Raw genomic sequence first — 21,144 nt, 5'->3', positions numbered from 1 at the left:
TTTATGTTCACGTTTGCCCGACCCTGTGGTGTCTGGGAACGAAGCCGGTACTTCTGGCCATTGAGTTTCACCGACTGGTTTACTCTCTGTCACTTCAGGAGGACGATGAGGCACCGAGGCAACATCTTGTGTTTTAACATCTCTGGTGTGAGTTACATTGCTGGTTGAAGGAACTTCTTTCCGTTTGTCCTTTGAACTAATGGCCGGTTCAGGTACTTTTCCAGGAAGTTTGATTGCCGTTTTACCGTTAGCCAAACTCTCAAATCCTGACATTTCTTTGAGTTTAGGCATTACTGGTATAAGTTCAGGTTCGGAACTAGAGCTACTGGTACGATTACGTCCCGATTTGTTTGTGGAAATGGGTGATAACAACAAAGGACTCAAAACAATTGGTTTTATATCTTTTGGAGAATTTGGCATTGTAATGGAAGGGGTCGAATATTGTAAAGAGGAAGTGTTTGGCAATGTTGTGTGAGTAGGCTGGTAGTGTTGTTAAACAATAACTTGTTGTGCTGACCTACTGAAGGCTGTTGCTTTAAGTAGGCCAGTGCACTTGATCAAGGGGTCAGTTTTTGTGTGGAGTGGTTTGTGTGGTGCACCGGAGGACAGGGTCCTGCTGGGGGAGCTGGAGCCCAAGGCCCTTGGCCTTGGGTCCAGGTAAGACAATGTAAACGGTTTTCAAAATTGGGGTTTAGAGTCTTTTCCAAATTGGGGGTTAAGCTACTAACTGATTTATACAGTTCCAGTCTACTCTACCTTTTTGATTGTTAGTTTAGCTTTGTGTTCTTTGTGTTGTTTTGAGTAATTAATAAAGTTGGGTTTTGTAAGCGAGTGCTGAGTTTCATTCCTGAGCTACGTCACCCAAAGTAACAGTACGTATTCCAAGAGGAATACGACCGTTACAAGGTGATGGAAGCGCCGGTTTACAAAACTTCGATCTTGGTACCTCTTAGAAAAATTATTGGCTTTAATTTTTGGGGTTCTAGTAATGTGAAAAGTTTGGTTTTTTTTAATATATTTTTTTTATTATTTGTAATCATCACTTTGGTGCAGTTTTTATTCAGTTCTATTTGGGGGTTCAGTGTTTTTTGGGACAGCAGTGAAGGGCTGGAATGCCGTAAATGTGAAGTTTTTCAGTGTTATTTTGTGTGAGTCTAAGCGTCATGTGCGGGTTACATGAGTGTTCTAAGCGTCATGTGCGGGTTGCACGTGAGTTTGATATGTGTTCGTGTTCGGTTACACGAGTGTTCTATGCGTCATGTGTGGGTTGCACATGAGTTTGATATGTGTTTGTGTTCGGTTACACGAGTGTTCTATGTGTCATGTGCCGGTTGCATGTGAGTTTGATATGTGTTCGTGTCGGTTACACGAGTATTCTATGCGTCATGTGCGGGTTGCACGTGAGTTCGATATGTGTTCGTGTTGGGTTACACGAGTGTTCTATGCGTCATGTGCGGGTTGCACGTGAGTTCGATATGTGTTCGTGTTGGGTTACACGAGTGTTCTATGCGTCATGTGCGGGTTGCACGTGAGTTCGATATGTGTTCGTGTTGGGTTACACGAGTGTTCTATGCGTCATGTGCGGGTTGCACGTGAGTTCGATATGTGTTCGTGTTGGGTTACACGAGTGTTCTAAGCGTCATGTGCGGGTTGCACGTGAGTTTGATATGTGTTCTTTGAGTTTATTGTGTATCGTGTTTGGAAGCACGAGAGTTTTTGCGTTATGTGCTAAGTGCACATGGTTGTTAAGCATTGCGTGCTGGATGCACGAGGTATTATGTGTTGTGCTGGCTGCACAGGGTTTTCATTTTTTACGTGCTGGGAGCACAAGGTGAATTTTTGTTATATGCTGAGTGCACGAGGTATTTTTGTGCTGTATGCTAAGTGCTAGCTGCACAAGGTTTTTATTTGTTCTGTGCTGGGTGCACATGTGTAATGTGTGTTTCAGATGTTGTTTGCTGTGCACAAGTGTGTGTATTTGCCTGGTTAAATATATGTTGTATCTGGGATCTTGTAGTTCCCAGGTTTCTCGAAGATGTGATTCTGTGGTTGCAGACCTGCTATTTCTACTCTAGAGTGTATATTGTGCGAATAATGTGGCGGACACATGTTGTCAAACTATTTTGTTTCAGCTCTTTATGCGCAGTAGATGCAGTGAATGGTGGATCAATATATTATATTTTGTAGAAGTAGTTTAAGGGATAATTATTCATAGTGTATTATGGTGTACTGTTTTAGAAATATATTTGAGTTTAAACTTTAATTTGGTAGTAATATATTTTTTTTCAGATGGGGATTTTTACGAATGGTCAATACTGTTAATGATTAGAGTAGGTGTTTATATGTTATATTTCAGAGTATTGCACGAGCAAAGTTGCGGTGACAGTAGTCAGCATGTTTGTAGGCTGAGGAATGCTGAGCGTGGTGTAAATGGCCTCTCTGTGACCTGACCTTGCTGAGTGCTGACCGTGTTTTGTTACAATGTTTACCTTTTAATACTGATGCTCTAGAGTTTGCTTTGGGAAATCAGCAATGCATGAATGTTTTATTTTGGGAACAAATTTTTGTTTTTACAGGTGATAGATTGTTGGAGAAATTTTAAAAGGGAAATTGGTTTTGCTTACGGGTTTGATTGTAACGATTTGGGCCCAAATCATTTTTTCCAGCAATTTTTTTTTAATGCATTTTCATTGGAAAATTATATACGCCGTTTTTAAGTGTATTTTTGATATAACACATTGAAGCTAAAATTTAACTTGTTTTTAATATGTAAGCAAACATAATTTCACTCAATGTTATGAGGAGAAATGACCAAAATGTTGGTAAACTTTTAAACATAAATTATGTAAGCTATATTGAATGGGGTAGTTTGAAAATTTTAAACTATTATTTTGACAATGATAAATTGTGTTTGTGTTTTAAAAATGCTATGGGGAAGTCTAATTTTATTGGAAGATGATTTTGTTTTGTTTTTTCTTTGTTTATACTATTTTAGAGATAAATTGTATCATATTTCACAAAGGTGGCAACTGTATTGGGAAATAATGTTTTAAATGTTGCAATAGTTTCCTCTAGTAAAATTAACAGTCTGGCAAATTTTGAAGACAAGACAGATTATGTATTAAAAGAATATTTTATTGAGATATATTTTGTTTTTTTTAGATTTTTAATTATCAGGGACTTTAGTGTGAGACAAATTGTTTATTTAATTTTTTCAGACTTAAATTGCAAATTACCAGAAATTAGAGACAACTGTTAAACTCATTATTTGTTTAGAATTCTTTAAAAAGGTCATATTTGAATAATCTAAAGTAAATCAGTCAGAAATTATTAAAGGTTTTGTTATTTAATCGTATCAAATTTGTTAAGGTAACACATTCCAAACACTTCTCTTAGTTTCAATAATTTTTGTTTTAATGTTTTTTGTTTTGTTCTTCATGTGAGTTTGAGAATTTCTTAAAAAGTCTAGGGTTTTTTTTATAAATTATATGTTGTATTTGTGAGTTATATGTTTGTGTAGGCTTCCTATTTACCCATCCCCACTGACCAACTGTAGACAAGGCTACAAGAACTTCATGATTTGCCGTGTTATCATGTGTTATCTTCAACATTGTGATCGGAGGATGAGACTTTGTCAAATTCAATGAAAACTGGGGAAACGCAGCTGGGGGCAAGGGCTTTTAAGAAGAGGAGAACTTCAGGCTGCAGTACACTCAATCAATGGCAAAAGCAGTCCAACATCATCGTCAACCAAAGTCGATTCATCATCAATGCTGTCAAGGAACGCTGGATGGACTACAGACTATAGACACCGAAGTGGGAGACATCGCAGAAGACATGGCTGTGGTCAAACATCTGAAGACCAACGACTGTTCGAGGAGGCTTTATCGACGCAACTGCTGAGGAAGTCCGCAAACAGTTGGTCAGTTCTTCCCCTCCTAAACCTTATTTTAATTTTGTTTAGGTACAATTTTAAAAGATTTTAATCAGTTTTTGTTATCAATTTTTTTTTTCGCTCTCTCTGAGTGGATGTATCTATGTAGTTGAGACGCTGGGGACATCGTCTGGAGGAAATGGGGGGATGTAATGGAAGGGGTCGAATATTGTAAAGAGGAAGTGTTTGGCAATGTTGTGTGAGTAGGCTGGTAGTGTTGTTAAACAATAACTTGTTGTGCTGACCTACTGAAGGCTGTTGCTTTAAGTAGGCCAGTGCACTTGATCAAGGGGTCAGTTTTTGTGTGGAGTGGTTTGTGTGGTGCACCGGAGGACAGGGTCCTGCTGGGGGAGCTGGAGCCCAAGGCCCTTGGCCTTGGGTCCAGGTAAGACAATGTAAACGGTTTTCAAAATTGGGGTTTAGAGTCTTTTCCAAATTGGGGGTTAAGCTACTAACTGATTTATACAGTTCCAGTCTACTCTACCTTTTTGATTGTTAGTTTAGCTTTGTGTTCTTTGTGTTGTTTTGAGTAATTAATAAAGTTGGGTTTTGTAAGCGAGTGCTGAGTTTCATTCCTGAGCTACGTCACCCAAAGTAACAGTACGTATTCCAAGAGGAATACGACCGTTACAGCATAGGTGGGGTCATTTTGTCGGGGCTGAAGATGGACGAAGGTTTTGAGATCGGCAAAGGATTGCATGGAGGAGGTGGTGGTGGAGGGGGTGGAGGGGGTAGAGGCGGAGGTGGTGGTGGAGGAGACATAGATTGTTTTATTGAGATTGGGGCTGGCATTTGTATATGGTAACTAGACACAGGAGGTAAGATTTCTGTTTTAATTTATGTTTTAATGTGTTTCAATTGGTTGAGATCAACAGAACCTGATAGACCAGTTCTAGAAACATCTGTATTGCTACTCCAGCTCGCTCCCACTTGACGGTTATCGTACATTTTCGCATGACTTTTCCGATGGCTGGAGCTATGTTTATCCATCGCATGTTTCATTTGGTAATTCTCACTCATAATTGGCTGTTGAGTCATGGTCTCAGATGAATGGCTTGTACCATTACGAGGCACATGATGAGTGTTCTTGACAGGTTGTGGAGCCGGAGGTTGCATCTCAGTTTTGATAGGTCTATTGAAGCTTGACAGTGAAGGAGTAGTGGAAGAGTGACTGGTGCTACTACTACTAGCATTGCTGCCCCCACCGCTGCGTTTGGGGGGATGGAATATGGCCTCTGTGCCCCGGGCAACATGTTTAGGCACTGAAGGGCTGGGCAAGCGACTGTTGGGTCCGTTAGCACTTTGTCCAGGAGCCGATCCTGTAAATGATGTGCTCGGTGGTGGGTAAAGAAACTGTGAGTTGTTAGCCTGGTGACTGCTGCTCATCTGACTGGAGCTTGGCATTCCGTGATATAACCCATAACCACCTCCTTCCCTTGGAGCAGCATGGGACTGAGGGGGAGGAGGTCAGGGATTGTGGCTTCCCATTGCTTGTAACATCACATTGGACTCACTCTTCTTCCTCTGTTCTTCATTTGTGCGTGGTCCTCTGTTTGGCTGCTGGAAGCTGACACCATGCTGACTGTCCCCGGCACTTCCTGGCAGCGGCACCGGTCTCTTTTGGTTCAGTTCATTCACGCCCATATGGTATCCAGTCATATTCTGGTTGGCAGAGATTTTCCGTTTCAGCCGAGAAGGACACTTGTCAAATATACGAAGAAATTCGTCCGTCAATTGCTCTAGGAGTTCTTGAGTGACACTACGATCCAAATACACGATGTGGATACATACCAAAACCAACTTTTGCTCTCATTACTCAATGGGATCTCCCAGTTGGACCATTTGCAGGCAAGATGAATACAGAAACAAGCAACAACCGTTGGTTTGTACTGGAGGCACATTGTTGTCAAATGTAAGCTATTAGAAGCCATGAAGTACGACGTTTGAGCAAGATCTTTACTAGCTTTAACCAGATGGCAACAGCGTACCACGTGGGTGTGAGGATGGTCGATAGCCACATCGAACCCCAGAGTTTGAAGAAGTACATTATCATTCATCACTAGATCTTGAGCTTGTTCCATATAATGCTCTGACTTAGTATCCAGGGTAGGGAGTTCCCGGTGCAAACACATTTGAGCAACCTTGATAACATGTTCCAGTTTACGAGGCTGTTCCTCCACCTTAGCTGCCAAGAACAGAGCCGCTGCTGCAATAGCATTGCAGTGGAACTGCGTGAAGGAGTGGAATACGTAAAACCGATGCATGTAAACAATTGCGGTGTTGATACATAGCTGGGTAACTTGCAATCGTTGACCCATGTCTTGAATGAAATTGGCAGCTTGTTGCCTACATGAGAGTTCCCTATCTGCATCATAGCCACACTTTCGACTAGGAGTATTGGCCAGTTGCTCTTTGGTGAAATACCATTTTTCATCCGGTTCCATTTCTGTATTTTAAGACGCTAACTGCATCACACGAGAATTTAATTTTAAAAAACAATCTTTTAACGTAAATAATGCATTTCCTAGCAAACAAATACACACAAATAAATTTCAGATCCTTTCATTTCAAAGAAGAATAATGCGTATCAAGCTCATGCTCCAATCCAAAATTCCGTTCTGTGGTGTGTTCCAATCAAGTTAGCCCAAAAATGGTGGACGCAGCAACTTTGGAAAAGTTGGAGGCCGGCTTCAAGAAGCTGAAGGACTCCGACAGCAAGTCACTGCTCAAGAAGTACTTGACCCACAGAGTGTCTAGTAGTCGGGAAAATCGGGAAAGTCGGGAATTAGTATTGAATTTCAAAATGGTCTTAAAAAGTCGGGATTTAGTCTTAAATTTGATTTCAAAGTCGGGAATTTTCATGATTTTGCCGCGATCGTCGTCTTGCGTTTACGTAACCGCGAAAGCCAATGATGATAATATCTGCTCGGCCGCGGGAAATGTTCATGATTTTGTCGCGATCGCGGACGACGACGATGACGTTTCCGTGACCGCGGGAGGTGACGATGACGTTTCCGTGACCGCGGGAGACGACGATGATGTCTACACGGCCGCGGGAAATGTTCAATCATGATTTTGCCGTGATCGCGGACGACTACGATGTTTCCGTGACCGTGGGAGATGACGGTGATGTTTAAACAGCCGCGGGAAATGTTGTTGATTTTGCCGCGATCGCGGACGACGACGATGACGTTTCCGTGACCGCGGGAGATGACGATGACGTTTCCGTGACCGCGGGAGACGACGATGATATCTGCTCGGCCGCGGGAAATATTCATGATTTTGTCGCGATCGCGGGAGATGACGATGACGTTTCCGTGACTGCGGGAGATGACGATGACGTTTCCGTGACCGCGGGAGACGACGATGATATCTGCTCGGCCGCGGGAAATATTCATGATTTTGTCGCGATCGCGGGAGATGACGATGACGTTTCCGTGACTGCGGGAGATGACGATGACGTTTCCGTGACCGCGGGAGATGACGATGACGTTTCCGTGACCGCAGGAGACGACGATGCCTTTTCCGAAACCGCGGGAGACGACGATGACGTTTCCGTGACCGCGAGAGACAACGATGATATCTGCTCGGCCGCGGGAAATGTTCATGATTTTGTCGCGATCGTGGATGACGATGACGTTTCCGTGACCGCGGGAGACTACAATGATGCCATTGATGTCTATACGGCCGCGGGAAATGTTCATGATTTTGTCGCGATCGCGGACGACGACGATGACGTTTCCGTGACCGCGGGAGACTACGATGACGTTTCCGTGACCGCGGGAGACGACGATGATATCTGCTCGGCCGCGGGAAATATTCATGATTTTGTCGCGATCGCGGGAGATGACGATGACGTTTCCGTGACTGCGGGAGATGACGATGACGTTTCCGTGACCGCGGGAGACGACGATGATATCTGCTCGGCCGCGGGAAATATTCATGATTTTGTCGCGATCGCGGGAGATGACGATGACGTTTCCGTGACTGCGGGAGATGACGATGACGTTTCCGTGACCGCGGGAGATGACGATGACGTTTCCGTGACCGCAGGAGACGACGATGCCTTTTCCGAAACCGCGGGAGACGACGATGACGTTTCCGTGACCGCGAGAGACAACGATGATATCTGCTCGGCCGCGGGAAATGTTCATGATTTTGTCGCGATCGTGGACGACGATGACGTTTCCGTGACCGCGGGAGACTACAATGATGCCATTGATGTCTATACGGCCGCGGGAAATGTTCATGATTTTGTCGCGATCGCGGACGACGACGATGACGTTTCCGTGACCGCGGGAGACTACGATGACGTTTCCGTGACCGCGGGAGACGACGATGATATCTGCTCGGCCGCGGGAAATGTTCATGATTTTGTCGTGATCGCGGACGACTACGATAACGTTTCCGTGACCGCGGGAGACTACAATGATGTCATTGATGTCTATACGGCCGCGGGAAATGTTCATGATTTTGTCGCGATCGCGGACGACGACGATGACGTTTCCGTGACCGCGGGAGATGACGATGACGTTTCCGTGACCGCGGGAGATGACGATGACGTTTCCGTGACCGCGGGAGACGACGATGACGTTTCCGTGACCGCGGGAGACTACGATGACCTTTCCGTGACCGCGGGAGACGACGATGATATCTGCTCGGCCGCGGAAAATGTTCATGATTTTGTCGCGATCGCGGACGACTACGATGACGTTTCCGTGACCGCGGGAGACTACAATAATGTCATTGATGTCTACACGGCCGCGAGAAATGTTCATGATTTTGCCGTGATTGCGGACGTCGACGATAACGTTCCCGTGACCGCGTGAGATGACGGTGATGTCTAAACAGCCGTTGGAATTTCTCATGATTTTGCTGCGATCGCGGACGATGACGATGACGTTTCTGAGACCGCGGGAGACTACAATGATGTCATTGATGTCTACAAGGCCGCGGGAAATGTTCATGATTTTGCCGTGATCGTGGACGACGACGATCACGTTTCTGTAACCGCTGCAGTCAATGATGAAACGTACGGTACGTGGAAGATTTCATGATAAAAAAGAAAACAAATTTGCTAGTTGCTATTTAGTTTTTTATTGCTGCATTATTTCTTTACTTGAAAACACAACATTATCATAATACTACTTTATGACAAAGACAAGGGTTGGTGTAGTATTATTTAGAAAATTTGGTTAAGCTATAAAAATTTGTATCGGTATCAAGAATCGAGAATCGATACATTTTGGTATCAACACCCTCTAATTGTTGAAAAAACTAGTCTTGAAAAATCTGGAATTAGTTGTAACGAGCTATTTTCCCTAGGGGGGTATATTTTTGCTATTTGGCCGCGCACCGATTGTTGAGGTGAGCTAGCGGCGGCTGCGAAGCTAGCGAGCGCCCTTTGACCCGGCTTATCAGTGCCGATAAGCCTGGGATATCCTAGATGTTCAGGATAGCCTAGGACTGACATTCGAGTCGTGGATCCCAGTGAGTGAGGATAGCGTGTGTCTAGTGAGACGTCCAGTGGTGTACGTAGAGAGGAGTGCTGTGGTGACATCGGTGTCGTGTGAGGTTGGTGCTCAAGGAGTGAGTGTCGGCATTCAAGTTGGGTAGTGAAACAGTGACCCACTTGGGGTGAGTGGACGACGTGTTATTATATTTTGGTTTAAGAGAGTTAGAGAGTTAGAGTGGTAACCGTGCTGGTCGAAGCCTGACGGTAGTTAGGATTTATTAGTCAGGAATAATATTAAAGTATATTCCCGACGGTTCTGGGCAGGTGCTAGAGCGCAAATAATATAATTTAATTGACTGTAGTAGATATTATTTTGCGTTGTACCTAGAGTTAGTTATATTACTAATAACTCTGAGGCCCGACAAACCTAGGCTGCACGATTTAGCGTGCGTAGTTGGAAGCACGAGGCCAGCAGGCTAGTAGCTAGTTTTATTAGCCTATTAACAGAAGCCCAGCTAAGTAACATAAAGTTGGTAGTAGCAGTAGCAGTAGTAGGGTTGTTATTGGTTATTCATTTGATTATTTTAATTTAACCTGAACAGCTTGCTTAGTAGTCCAACACGTTATCTTGGTAGCTTGGATAGCGGAGTACCGGCTATCAGATAATATATTTATCTAGTGTTTGGAACGTATTTAATATTTATTTATCTGCTACTAAGTAGCTCAATATTTTAATGGTGCAATTGCCATTTAGTTTTGCTTGTTTGGCTTGGTATTTATTGAGACCAGCTACTAGTGGTGTAGTCACTCTACCTATAGTGTACTTGTATATTATTATGTGGTACGATTATTGAGTGAACTGTTTGATTCTTAGCTTGGGCATTAGAGTTGTGTATTGTATTATAGTAGCCTAGTGGACCCCGCCTGGTGATAACACGCGTTGTGGTTTTTATTGGCAAGTCGTCGTGTAACTCACCGTGTTTTAGGCACTCTGGGCTTAACTATTGGATAGTTAGGACGAAGCCCGAGTTGCGTAGTCAGCAACGACCCCCTAGGAGAGTGGAGAATCGGCGTAGGCCTGGTAGTGATTATTGCACGTTTGTTGTGGTGACTTGTTTTTGACTTGTTCACAGTGCCCGTGTATGAGCCAGTCCTATACCGGTTAGACCCGGCTTTTGGCCTAGTGGTTTCCCTGACCTTATCGCAGACCCTGGAACTTTACCCAGCCATTGTAGGCTGAGCTATCCCCGGCAAACGGTTGCGACGACTGCACTTTTAATATTATTTTTTTCCAGTGCAGAAAATCTCGTCGCATAGTCTTGAAAAGTCTGGAATTAGTCTTGAATTTTGTAATGGAAATAAACTAGACACCCTGGACCCAAGAAGTCTTTGACAAGCTCAAGACCCTCAAGACCCCCACCTTCGGAAGCACTCTCCTCGATGTCATCCAATCAGGTCTGGAGAACCACGCTCTGCTACCAATATGTGATGATGTGGAGTAGTATGAGTGTAAATGAAGATACCTGGACCCTATATATCTTCCTCTAACCACTGCCAAATCACGCACATTTCCTGTCGTAACCCAACTCTATTGCAAGGAATTAATCTAACTCGTCAAAAGTGCACAATATTACCTTAGCTGCCTATCACAGCCAGCTTTTATGTTCTTAATGTATCTAATTATAATATAGTAAACAGAGAAATATATATATGGACTTATTCTAATTCGTGATAAAGGTAACTAGATTTAGCAAATGTGAATTCTAAATTTGTGATATTAATTGCCAGACCACGACCATTCGAGAACCTAATAAATTACATAATTTAATTACTATTTACCCTAACCTACACCCTTCCCCAACCCCTATATATATTAGCTAGACATCTTAGGCTACAACTACTTATCCGGTCAAGATGTACAGCTGCAGGCGGTCGACACACTACTACCCACGACTCTAATGGCTCGCCGCGCGTGGTTGCCGGACCGACTGCGCGCGCATCCGCGTCACGTGACTTGCGCTATTGTAGCGATTCGCTACACATATTATGCGTCGATTGGTGTAAAATAAGTCAAAATCGGTTGAGCCGTTTAGCAGCTGTAACTTTTCTAAGTTGGGCTATTTTCATCAACATGGCAAAAAAATTGATTATTTGATCAATTTTCCGCTTACAACACCTAAACGACGCATGCTTTAGAAAAATCTTCCTGTAGTTAGTTTGAAGAGCATAAAATTCAATGGAGAATGCTTTTTAATTCAACAATATCAGCAATCGATTGTTTAAGTTATGAAATTTTAATAAATTGGGTAAAAACGCCGATTCTGTCCTTTAAATGGATTATGAACTATTAGCATAGACTAACCAACACAAGTAGACTTCTCATCCCATTGTAAATTTTGAAGCACGTTTTTCGTGTCTAGTTCATGTACGTGACACAAAGGCGCTAGTGACGATGAAACTTTGTTTCCATTATTTTAGGGTTAATTTCTTGATTTGTGCTTTACTGTTTGGTTATATAACTAGGGGACAAGTTATTGTTTATGATTAGATCGTATTATTTGGTTAAGCGAGGTTTTAAATGGCTGTAATAACGGGAAAGAAATTGTAAACAAAACACGACCCCTACATAAACCGTACAGAACTAACAATAAAATTGTCTTCAGCTGTTCCATAAGGATGAGAAATCTACTAAGGGAGTATGTTTTATCTATGCTATTAGATAGTGGTTTATTTCATGGTAATCATCCAAGAAGGTGTGAGAAGAGAGCTCCTGTGTAATTTTAAGTCTAACATTGTTGTCCGAGGTCCAAAAATTCTGGGATTCGTCCCAACCTCCCATTTATACGATTCTATCCCTGGAGACTCCAAAATAATGTTAAGCGATTCTAATATACAGGGTGTCCCGGAACTCTCTACCAACAGGGGCGGACTGGGTACTCTGTTAGGGCGTAAACCTTGACCAGCCCGAAGGCACCAACCGGGGGGTCTGGGGGGTATGGAATATCCCCCATTACAGAGGGGGGTCCGGAAATTTTTTAAAAATGATACCTGTAAACTCACATTTTTAGGCAATCTAGAGGCATTAACAGTGGAAAATCAGAAATCTGATAACTGACACTATTGGTCAATGTTTGGTTTACAAAATTTACCCTATTTACCCACACGACTTGGCGCTATTCTGACAGTAAATATCCTAACAAAAATAAAAATACAAATGATTTTCTTAGGTTCTTTCGTATTATATTTGTGTATTTTCACTATTTTCCCTTGCATGACTTGGCTGCATGCATACAATATAAATCATGTGCTTCCTGTTTACAACCTGAACCTGCAACTGCTGTATTTGTTGGCACTGTAAATAACAGAAGTTATATATTTTAGATTTCTATGAAATTATTTTAACACAAACAATATGGTTTCACTGTGAACAAAACCAATTTATTGACTTAAACTGTTTTAGCATTACATTAAGTCAAAACTGTAACCCTAAAGTAGGCCTACCTAACCTATTTCTACAAACAAAATGGAAGCCATAGCCTAGATAGAACTAAGAAAGGTATTTTGTGCTGTCTATGTGTAAGTAAAATAGGAAAGTTGACCAAATGAGTGCCATAGTGCATATTGAAATCTATCTATATATTATGTAATATTACATGTCATTCATTCATCATTAACATTAATTTCTCTTTTATTTTGTATATTTTCTCTCATGTCTGTTAATGCCCCTGATAATGTGTTATCAGTTATTTAATTTGTTTCTCTTGTTAATGTGTTAAGTATTTTATCCAATTTTGTTCAATGTTATATAATATCCCATCACCCCACAGAAACATCTCTTTTTATGTTACAATATAATATTTATGCCAATTCTCTCCATACCTATCCTGTACTCATCAAAAACCAACAATAATAATTTATTTAGAATAATATATAATTGTAAGAAAATTGCAATATAGTAATAACATCTTAAATATAGTATTATTTTTCAAAATTATCCAAAGAAAATCAAAATTACTGTGGCAAGTGTCATTCATGTAAATTAACCAGCTGTACATCACTTCAACAATGGACATGGACTTCCTGAGCTTCTACCATTGCCTCTCCCCAGATCCTGCCAACTCTTCACAGTGTGAACATCATTCTATTGGAAATTGTGTTTGATTTTAAACTAAAATTTATAATCCCAAAGTAAAACCTAAATTTTAAATTTCTTATCATCCAAAAGTATTGGACAAGTGCATTGAAGAGTACCAATTTATAAGAAGACAGACACTCCAAATTTGGTAACCATCATCCATCTTATTTAACTAAGGACAAATTTAATCTTCATTGGACATTTAATCAGTATAGCCTACTAGGCCCAAAACTCAACTCATCAAGATATACATATTTCAAATTGAACTTTTATTCAAAATTTAATCTTCAAATTCTATTTTATTTCATTAAATTCAGTGAAACCATTTGGAATCTTTCTTTGGACATTAACATTATTAGCCTATATTAATAGCATCATGAACCTAGCTTAACTTATTTCAGAACGATAACTAAATTAAATTATTTGCATTTTAAAGAAGCCTAATATATCATTCGAACCAGCACGACCACCCCTCCCTGAGATTAAGAGTTCATAGCCTATTTAAATATTAATTAGTACTTAAGAAGAAACCAACTCAATATAGGCCTAAGCCTAGAGAATCTTTTCATCCACTTTGGAACCCCACCATTTTGAAAATTTACCATCATTGTTAACTTACCCTGTAGCTAATTCAACCAATAACTTATCTTATATTTGTATTTCGTTAATAAATTTTATATTGTAACAAATCAAATCTATTTATTCTTAAAATAATTCATATTATAAGATTAAGATAAAAACTTACCTTATTAAACAGAAATAAAACACAAATTAGGAATTATCTTTATTAGGAAAGAAATGACTTTGGGTTCAATGTGGGCTAACTTAATAGCCATAGGAATTTTGTAGGCCTAAGTTAATGAAAAGTCTATCGAAAGCTTTATGGTGCGTAGCAATTAATAGGCAGGGCCGGTTTAACCCATACGCGAACTACGCGGCCGCATATGGCGCCACGAAAAAGTGGCGCCATGGCGCCAACGGAACATTTTTTTTTACGTGAACAACGTAATTTTGTTTATTTTTGCTCAGAGTTCAAGTATTCAAAGCACCACAATAAAGGCATTTATTCTGTTTGTACCAACAGCCCTTGAAAAATTTGTATATTTGTACAGCACTACAACTCAAGGACTCAATGCCATTTGCAGTTACGATTTGAAGTGAGCTGACGCTCGGCAGTCGGCAGCGTCAGCGCCAGCGCGGCACTTATGGGTTTCATTTCACGACTCACTCATGCTCGAGATAAGCAAGCGCACAGCGCCACTTGTCACAACAAGAAAGGTCAGGTCCTTCCCCTTTCTTTCACTCCTTTCTGCCTCTGATCCTAGAGCGGAGCACTACGTTGTATTGCACTCTTTTAGTTGTATACGTAGGCCTATACCGTATCGGTATCGTATCGGTATCGTTTTGATGATTCATGATTGTTGATACGCGAATGATTACGAGTGTTTTAAGTTTAATTTATAATTAGCGCATTAAATAAGAAGAAAGTATAAACCGAATGAATGAGTAAAACATCTTGCGAGCCGATACTATGAAAACAATGGCAGAAAAAAAGAAACCGTTTGGCACTTATTATAGAAAGCGTAAGGCGAATTTGGAAGAGGAAGAAAAAAAAAACAAAATCAATGAGTAGATTTTTGTAGAAATCATCTGGTGGCGAGTCCAGTCAGCCCAAAGAAATCACGATAGAAGACGGCAATGACGTAGGTATTTATTTATTTATTTTCCAAGGAAAGATTAAAACAAGCAGCTGATCACAAACGGCAAACATTACGTCATTGCCGTCTTCTATCGTGACGTCATGCTTGACAAGCATTACGGCCTGTTTTTTTAGTGTGTCCTTGGTTTTGCTATAGTTTATATGATGAGTAAAAGTGTATAAATGTCACATTTCTGCGAATAATAAACAGTCTTTTATTGCAAGTTAGTATTCTTCTACCTAAACTTATAAAAAAGTTCTTCCCAAAATTAGTGGGAAAAAATTCACAAATACGGTTAAGTTATGTTCATGGGTTTGGGGGGTGGGGGGGGAATTTTAAGTGGCGCTAATTCGGGTGTTCGCTTAACTCTGAAAAATTCCTAGAACCGGCCCTGTTAATAGGTAAGCATGTTTCTTTAAAACCTTTTTTCTCAGCTTGTGTACATCACAGGGAAAATCTACGCATACTGTTGGAAAGATATTTTCCTGTAGATGTGCAGAATCCCTTTATAAATTAAAATAGGCCCAAAATAAGAACAAAAATGAGTTTAAAATTTTGAAAAAATTAACATGGATATTTATGAGTTGCCATGCTGGTGACGAAATAACAACGAAATATAAACAGAAAATCAAAACAAATGTAAGAAACTCCAATCACATGTTTTATTTACAGTATGGGGTGAAAATAGAGAAGTCCGTACATTACATATTTTTGGTCGAGTTTCGACCACTGGACGACCTCTAGTAATTAGTTAATAGGCGGTAGCCACATATTAAAATACTGTTTACTGTTTAACCTTTACTGTGTAATGGTTAATTTAACAAATATACACTGTCACTAAATCTAATTTAAATTTTGTAAGTATTGATTCTACAATACTACTTTCATTCATGTTTCCTGTGTAGGTAAAGAATATAAAAATAAATTGAAGTTTACGACAGAGAGACACAAATCAGACACTCACTAAAGAGAGACACTTTTTTAAAAATTTTTATGAATTTTTCCTTTAACGAGGGCGCAAATATTGGAATTTTGAGAAGGCGTATCGGCCCACTGGCCGTTGGGCCGGCGGGCCAGTCCGCCCCTGTCTACCAATATTTTAGGGCATTGCTCCTGGGTAAGAAACATAACAAAATATCATATTTAAACTGTCCGGAAGTCATTAGTTACTCACACAGCCGCCATTTTGTTTTTTTCAGTTATTAATTTTTTTCTAAAGAATGATTAAACATACGAAATGGAAACTTTGCACAAACATTTATGACAACTAGACAAAGCTACCAAAAACTTATCACGATTTTTCAAATTCATAAAACTAAATGGCGGCCATTTAAAATTTTTGTAAAATCAATGATTTTGAGTTATTTAAGAAAGACAATTTTAAATGGCCGCCATTTTGTTTTATGAATTTGAAAAATCGTGATAATTTTTTGGTAGCTTTTTCTAGTTGTCATAAATGTTTGTGCAAAGTTTCCATTTCGTATGTTTAACCATTCTTTAAAAAAAAATTAATAACTGAAAAAAACAAAATGGCGGCTGTGTGAGTAACTAAGGACTTCCGGACAATTTAAATATGATATTTAGGTACGTTTCTTACCCAGGATCAATGCCCTAAAATATTGGTAGAGAGTTCCGGGACACCCTGTATAATAAGACATTACAAAATATACTGTATAACAATCCATATTATGGCCCTTGGACTAGACAAAGGGAGGCAAGTACCGATTATTCATGACAACTCTATTGTTGTTCATTCTGTTATGTCCGTCTCATGTCTTGTGTTTTATGTATATGATATAATTGTTTTGGTGTTTTGACATGTTGGTTGCTTTCAAAATATTGTGCTTGCAATAAAACATTTCATTCTCTTTTTTAATAGAAATTTTAGATTATATAGAGGGAAGTAAGATTTATAATAATTACTAGTGGCTTGTAGGGGCCATAGCCCCTAATTTAGACTACAATAAAAAAAACATATATAAAAATACAAATATTCGAAATATTTTTTTAAAATTATCAATTTTATGTTACTTTAACAGTGTTTCTTGTTTTATATCTTGGTTTTCCTTCCGTTGGAGTCGTATATTAGTTGCTTCTGATGTGTCAATGAAATACAATTGTAAAATAATGATTAAATCAATAACACAACATATTAACAAATGGAAACGTGCACATGGATTGGCCTGAGCCCGGAGAACGATGAATCAAAGCTGAAATCATACAGCCAAACATTGCACATCTTTTTTAGTTTAAAATTGAAGATTTGTTTTGTAATCTTACGAATTCTGTTATAGTTTCCATTTTGAGAACCAAATGTAAAGGTTAAAATTATTATTAATTATTATGAAGGCAACTCCCCATTTTGCGGTAGTAAGTCAGAAATATATCTACGCATTTGTCCCTGAATTTTAAGACAGTAAGGCCCATTTGCCAGAATCTCTTTTTGTGTAGCAGAAAGTGACGCAAAAGCCATTGCACTGTTGTATTGCCTTATGTTTTAATGAAGTTAGAATAATGTAAAAACTGATCTTTTAGTTCGTCATTTACTTGTGATTGTGGCATGTCCATTGTGGCAACATGCGTTGAAATGTCCATTTGTGGCCTCCTCTGTGAAGTGAAATGCGTCACAATGCATGCAAGTGCTTTAAGAGGACCTAGATTGTGAGAAACAACACTCAACTCATTTTCCAGCGTTCTTCTAAAGACAGGCTGCAAAACAGCTTCTGGATTTCTTTCACAGTTAGGCCCTACATGACGTTCTCTTTTGCATTTCTTAAGTCTGTTGAATTCCTGGACACTCTTCCATGTCTTGCAGGTCTTCCCCTAGCTTGTCTAGTTACTTAACTCATTATAAAAACGGAAAACAAAAAAATTAAATACAATTCATTTTGAAACATTATTTACCAACATTGACTTTCGGAATAAATGTAAACATTGCAAATAAATAAGTAACAGCTGATAGAATGCAGACGTTTTTCAGTCCCCATGCATTTCTTATGGTGGATATTTTACGTTATACCTCGTTTTCTGGTAACTTTATGGGAATTCTGCTATTTTTCCCGAGTCCCTGGGGTCAAGACCTTTAATTTAAGACCCCTCCCACCTTTCTGCGACTTACCAGACGTCCACAATTTTCTGGTAAAAATTTGGTCTTACAGAATTATATATAAGGATATCACTGTTAATCTACATCTTTGATTTTGATGAGGTTATTTTATTTGGATCCATTGGATTTTGGTCTGCTGCTAGCGAGTACTGCTAAATAAGGAGGAATTAACATGAAGAATATAAAATATCTTAATATATTTATTTCTTGTTTAAGCATTTACAATACTTTTTATTACATATTCATATATATATATTATATACAAAATACACATTTTCACCAGTATGACAGTGTGACTAACTGTTCTATTGTAATAAAGATAACATTTTACGGTACCTGGACGTTTTTGTATTAGTCTATTTTTTTAAAAGCAGTTAAAAAGACACTGTAGAAAACTAATCTATTTGGATTTGTTTTTGTTGTATTTGTGTTTGATGAGATTTAAAATATAATAACAACCAGTGTAAAAGATGGTTGGAAATGGTAAGCTAATAATTTAATAAATATGCAGCTGAAACATGAAAATAAGATTTTATGTAAAATCTCCATTCATTCCGGCTAGTATTTTTTAAATCCAGATTATATTTGTCTGATGTCATGATAACTATATTAGGGACAATAATACAAAGCTACTGAGGACGCTATATAATAAACAAGATTAGATTTGTTGCAACTGGTGAAAATCGACATAGGCCTACAAGTAGACAACATCGTACTTTGGTATTATCCGGAGGCCACTTTTTTTTGAGAGATTTTTTTACTTAAGACCATAAATAACTACATAATTGGAAAGTACATACTTTATTTAATTGACTTACTGTCCAAATTTGACATGATTACGATTAGCGGCCTTTGAGTTCTGCCTCCCAGAAGGCAGCAATGTCGGCGAGGATTGAGTTGAATGCGTCGCCGCCGCTATACTCTGCCAAGTAGGTATACAGCGCATTGCGGCGGTTATTTTAGGTTTGGTTATCATAAATATGTTTGTAAGACTTTCCTCATTTTGCTATGAATTGAACGATACCAGATGAGTCATACTTTGCCTTATATCACCCGCCAAATACCCCAGATACAGGCAGTGACATGTGATGCGCGGGCTCCGGTCAACGACCTGACCTTGGCCTACTTGAAGACAATTTGGCTTGCGAAAGTATGGCTCATCTGGTATTGTTCGATTCATAACGAAACGAGGAAAGTCCTACAAACATATTTATGATAACCAAACCTAACATAACCGCCACAGCGTGCTGTATAAGGGTGGCCTCCAGATAATACTAAAGTACCCATCATTCTTATGCATGCTTCCCTCAATGATACCGGTAGGAACTGTCACTTTTCATCAACACCACTTCTCAGCAAGACTAGACTTGCTGCGGTACGTTGCTGACTGTAGAGAAGCTACTGCGGTGGGCCACAGTCCCAGGGGGGCTTCACCCTTGTGATTGCGTTTTATCGGTTTCTTATCTCCGTTTTCCACTGACTGGAGACTAGTTGCTCTATGTAAAGACAGCCTCAATGGTTTTTTCGGCGGAACTGGTCTTGCAACTCTAGGATCTGAGTGTTTTTTGTAATATCTTGAAGATGATTCAGAGCTGTAATCTAAAGACTTCTGACTAACTGTTTCAATTTTTGACATCGGTTGGCAAGAACTAGGCCGGTTATAATTTAACTCTGGTTCAAAATCTAGTTTGTGATTGATTTTTTCTTTTTCATTAAGGTCAAACAGCGACGACCGTGCATCTCTGATGTGTTTTTGCCGTTGTTCCATACTTTCAGAATGTCTTCTGTGGGAATTTTTCTCACTTAGAGTTTCAGAACTGTAATCTGTGTTCTTATTCTTTTCTGTAAAATGAGTTTGATTGTGTTTGTGACATTTTGCAAAAATTGTGCTTTCAACATCTAAAGAATTTGTACTTCTCGCACTGTATAAATGTGATTCCTTCTTTTTTGATCTTCGACGTTTTTCTGTATCCGAGGCAGATATTTTCTCTAAAGATTTTACATTTTTGAGCTTTGAGTCTTCTAGTTTATTAGGGGCTTTAACTGTTGGTAACTGTTTTGTCTCTGTTGCACTCTTGTTTCCAACTTCAAGTCCAGGAAGGTTAGCCACCAAGGCCACTTGGGGTCCCTTCTGGAACACTTGAACCTCTGGCCGTGGTGAGGGTGACTTGACACTTGATGCAGTCGAGGCATTGGAACTTTGGGGCCTGATCTCCTCTCTTGCCCTTTCAAGAAGATCAGCAACCTAAAAAAAAGACGGAATTAGTTGATTAATTACTTAAAATCTAATGTAGTATAGTGTTTGTTGATAGGTAACACCTTGGTTAAGATTCATGGAGTCGATAAAGTGGAGCAGGGGGGATAAATTAATGAAAAGGGACAGTGAAATAAATTTATATTAATCGGAATTATCAAAATCACACCAAGCCAAATGCAATTCTTACCTGTTCTTCCAGATAAGATATGCGATGTGTCAATCGTAAATTGTCACTCCGAAAACTATCTCTTGTGCGCTCTGCTTCACCTGCCTGGAAACAAAAAAACGGTAGCCTAATAAAGTTATAAATTGTAGCATTATTAGTTATTATTTAGATTGCTCAAGTCAAAAGTGTTTAACCGTAGATTTCTAAATACCTGTATTTTGTAAATACAGGGTGATTATAAAAGAATGCCGGGATTTTAAACAGTCGTTGCTCCGGGGACTATACAAGATAATAAAATGATTTGGACGTCAAATTGAAGGGAAAAGAACAAAGTTTTTTTCTCATACTTTGATACAATTCGGAATAATGTAATAAAATTTAGATTTTCATC

The 21,144-nt window shown here is 39.5% G+C and overlaps 2 protein-coding genes across 4 annotated transcripts in view; both read right to left on the bottom strand.

Annotated features, from left to right (window-relative positions):
- Positions 1 to 5,394: 5,394 nt before the first annotated feature.
- On the bottom strand, positions 5,395 to 6,514 carry LOC128982794 (cyclin-T2-like). Its single transcript, XM_054401801.1, is given in 2 exon segments — positions 5,395 to 5,716; positions 5,719 to 6,514. Coding segments are annotated over 2 exon segments (975 nt in total). The 5' UTR covers positions 6,379 to 6,514; the 3' UTR covers positions 5,395 to 5,401.
- A 12,027-nt stretch (positions 6,515 to 18,541) lies between these two features.
- Positions 18,542 to 21,144, bottom strand: part of LOC128982790 (uncharacterized) — a 176,566-nt gene continuing 173,963 nt past the window's right edge. For all 3 annotated transcript variants that reach the window (XM_054401793.1, XM_054401795.1, XM_054401794.1), the window contains 2 exons: positions 20,775 to 20,858; positions 18,542 to 20,575 (listed from right to left, as the gene is read on the bottom strand). In XM_054401793.1, the coding sequence (XP_054257768.1) occupies positions 19,670 to 20,575; positions 20,775 to 20,858 (990 nt within the window). In that variant the 3' untranslated portion in view covers positions 18,542 to 19,669. The remainder of the gene's footprint in view (positions 20,576 to 20,774; positions 20,859 to 21,144) is intronic.

Source organism: Macrosteles quadrilineatus, unplaced genomic scaffold, assembly GCF_028750875.1.
Source record: "Macrosteles quadrilineatus isolate MER2022 unplaced genomic scaffold, UCM_ALF_1.0 Scaffold_1__1_contigs__length_201487025, whole genome shotgun sequence".
Taxonomy (NCBI): domain Eukaryota; kingdom Metazoa; phylum Arthropoda; class Insecta; order Hemiptera; family Cicadellidae; genus Macrosteles; species Macrosteles quadrilineatus.
The sequence above is the reverse complement of the archived record's forward strand: the minus strand, read 5'-3'. Positions and strand labels throughout refer to the sequence as shown.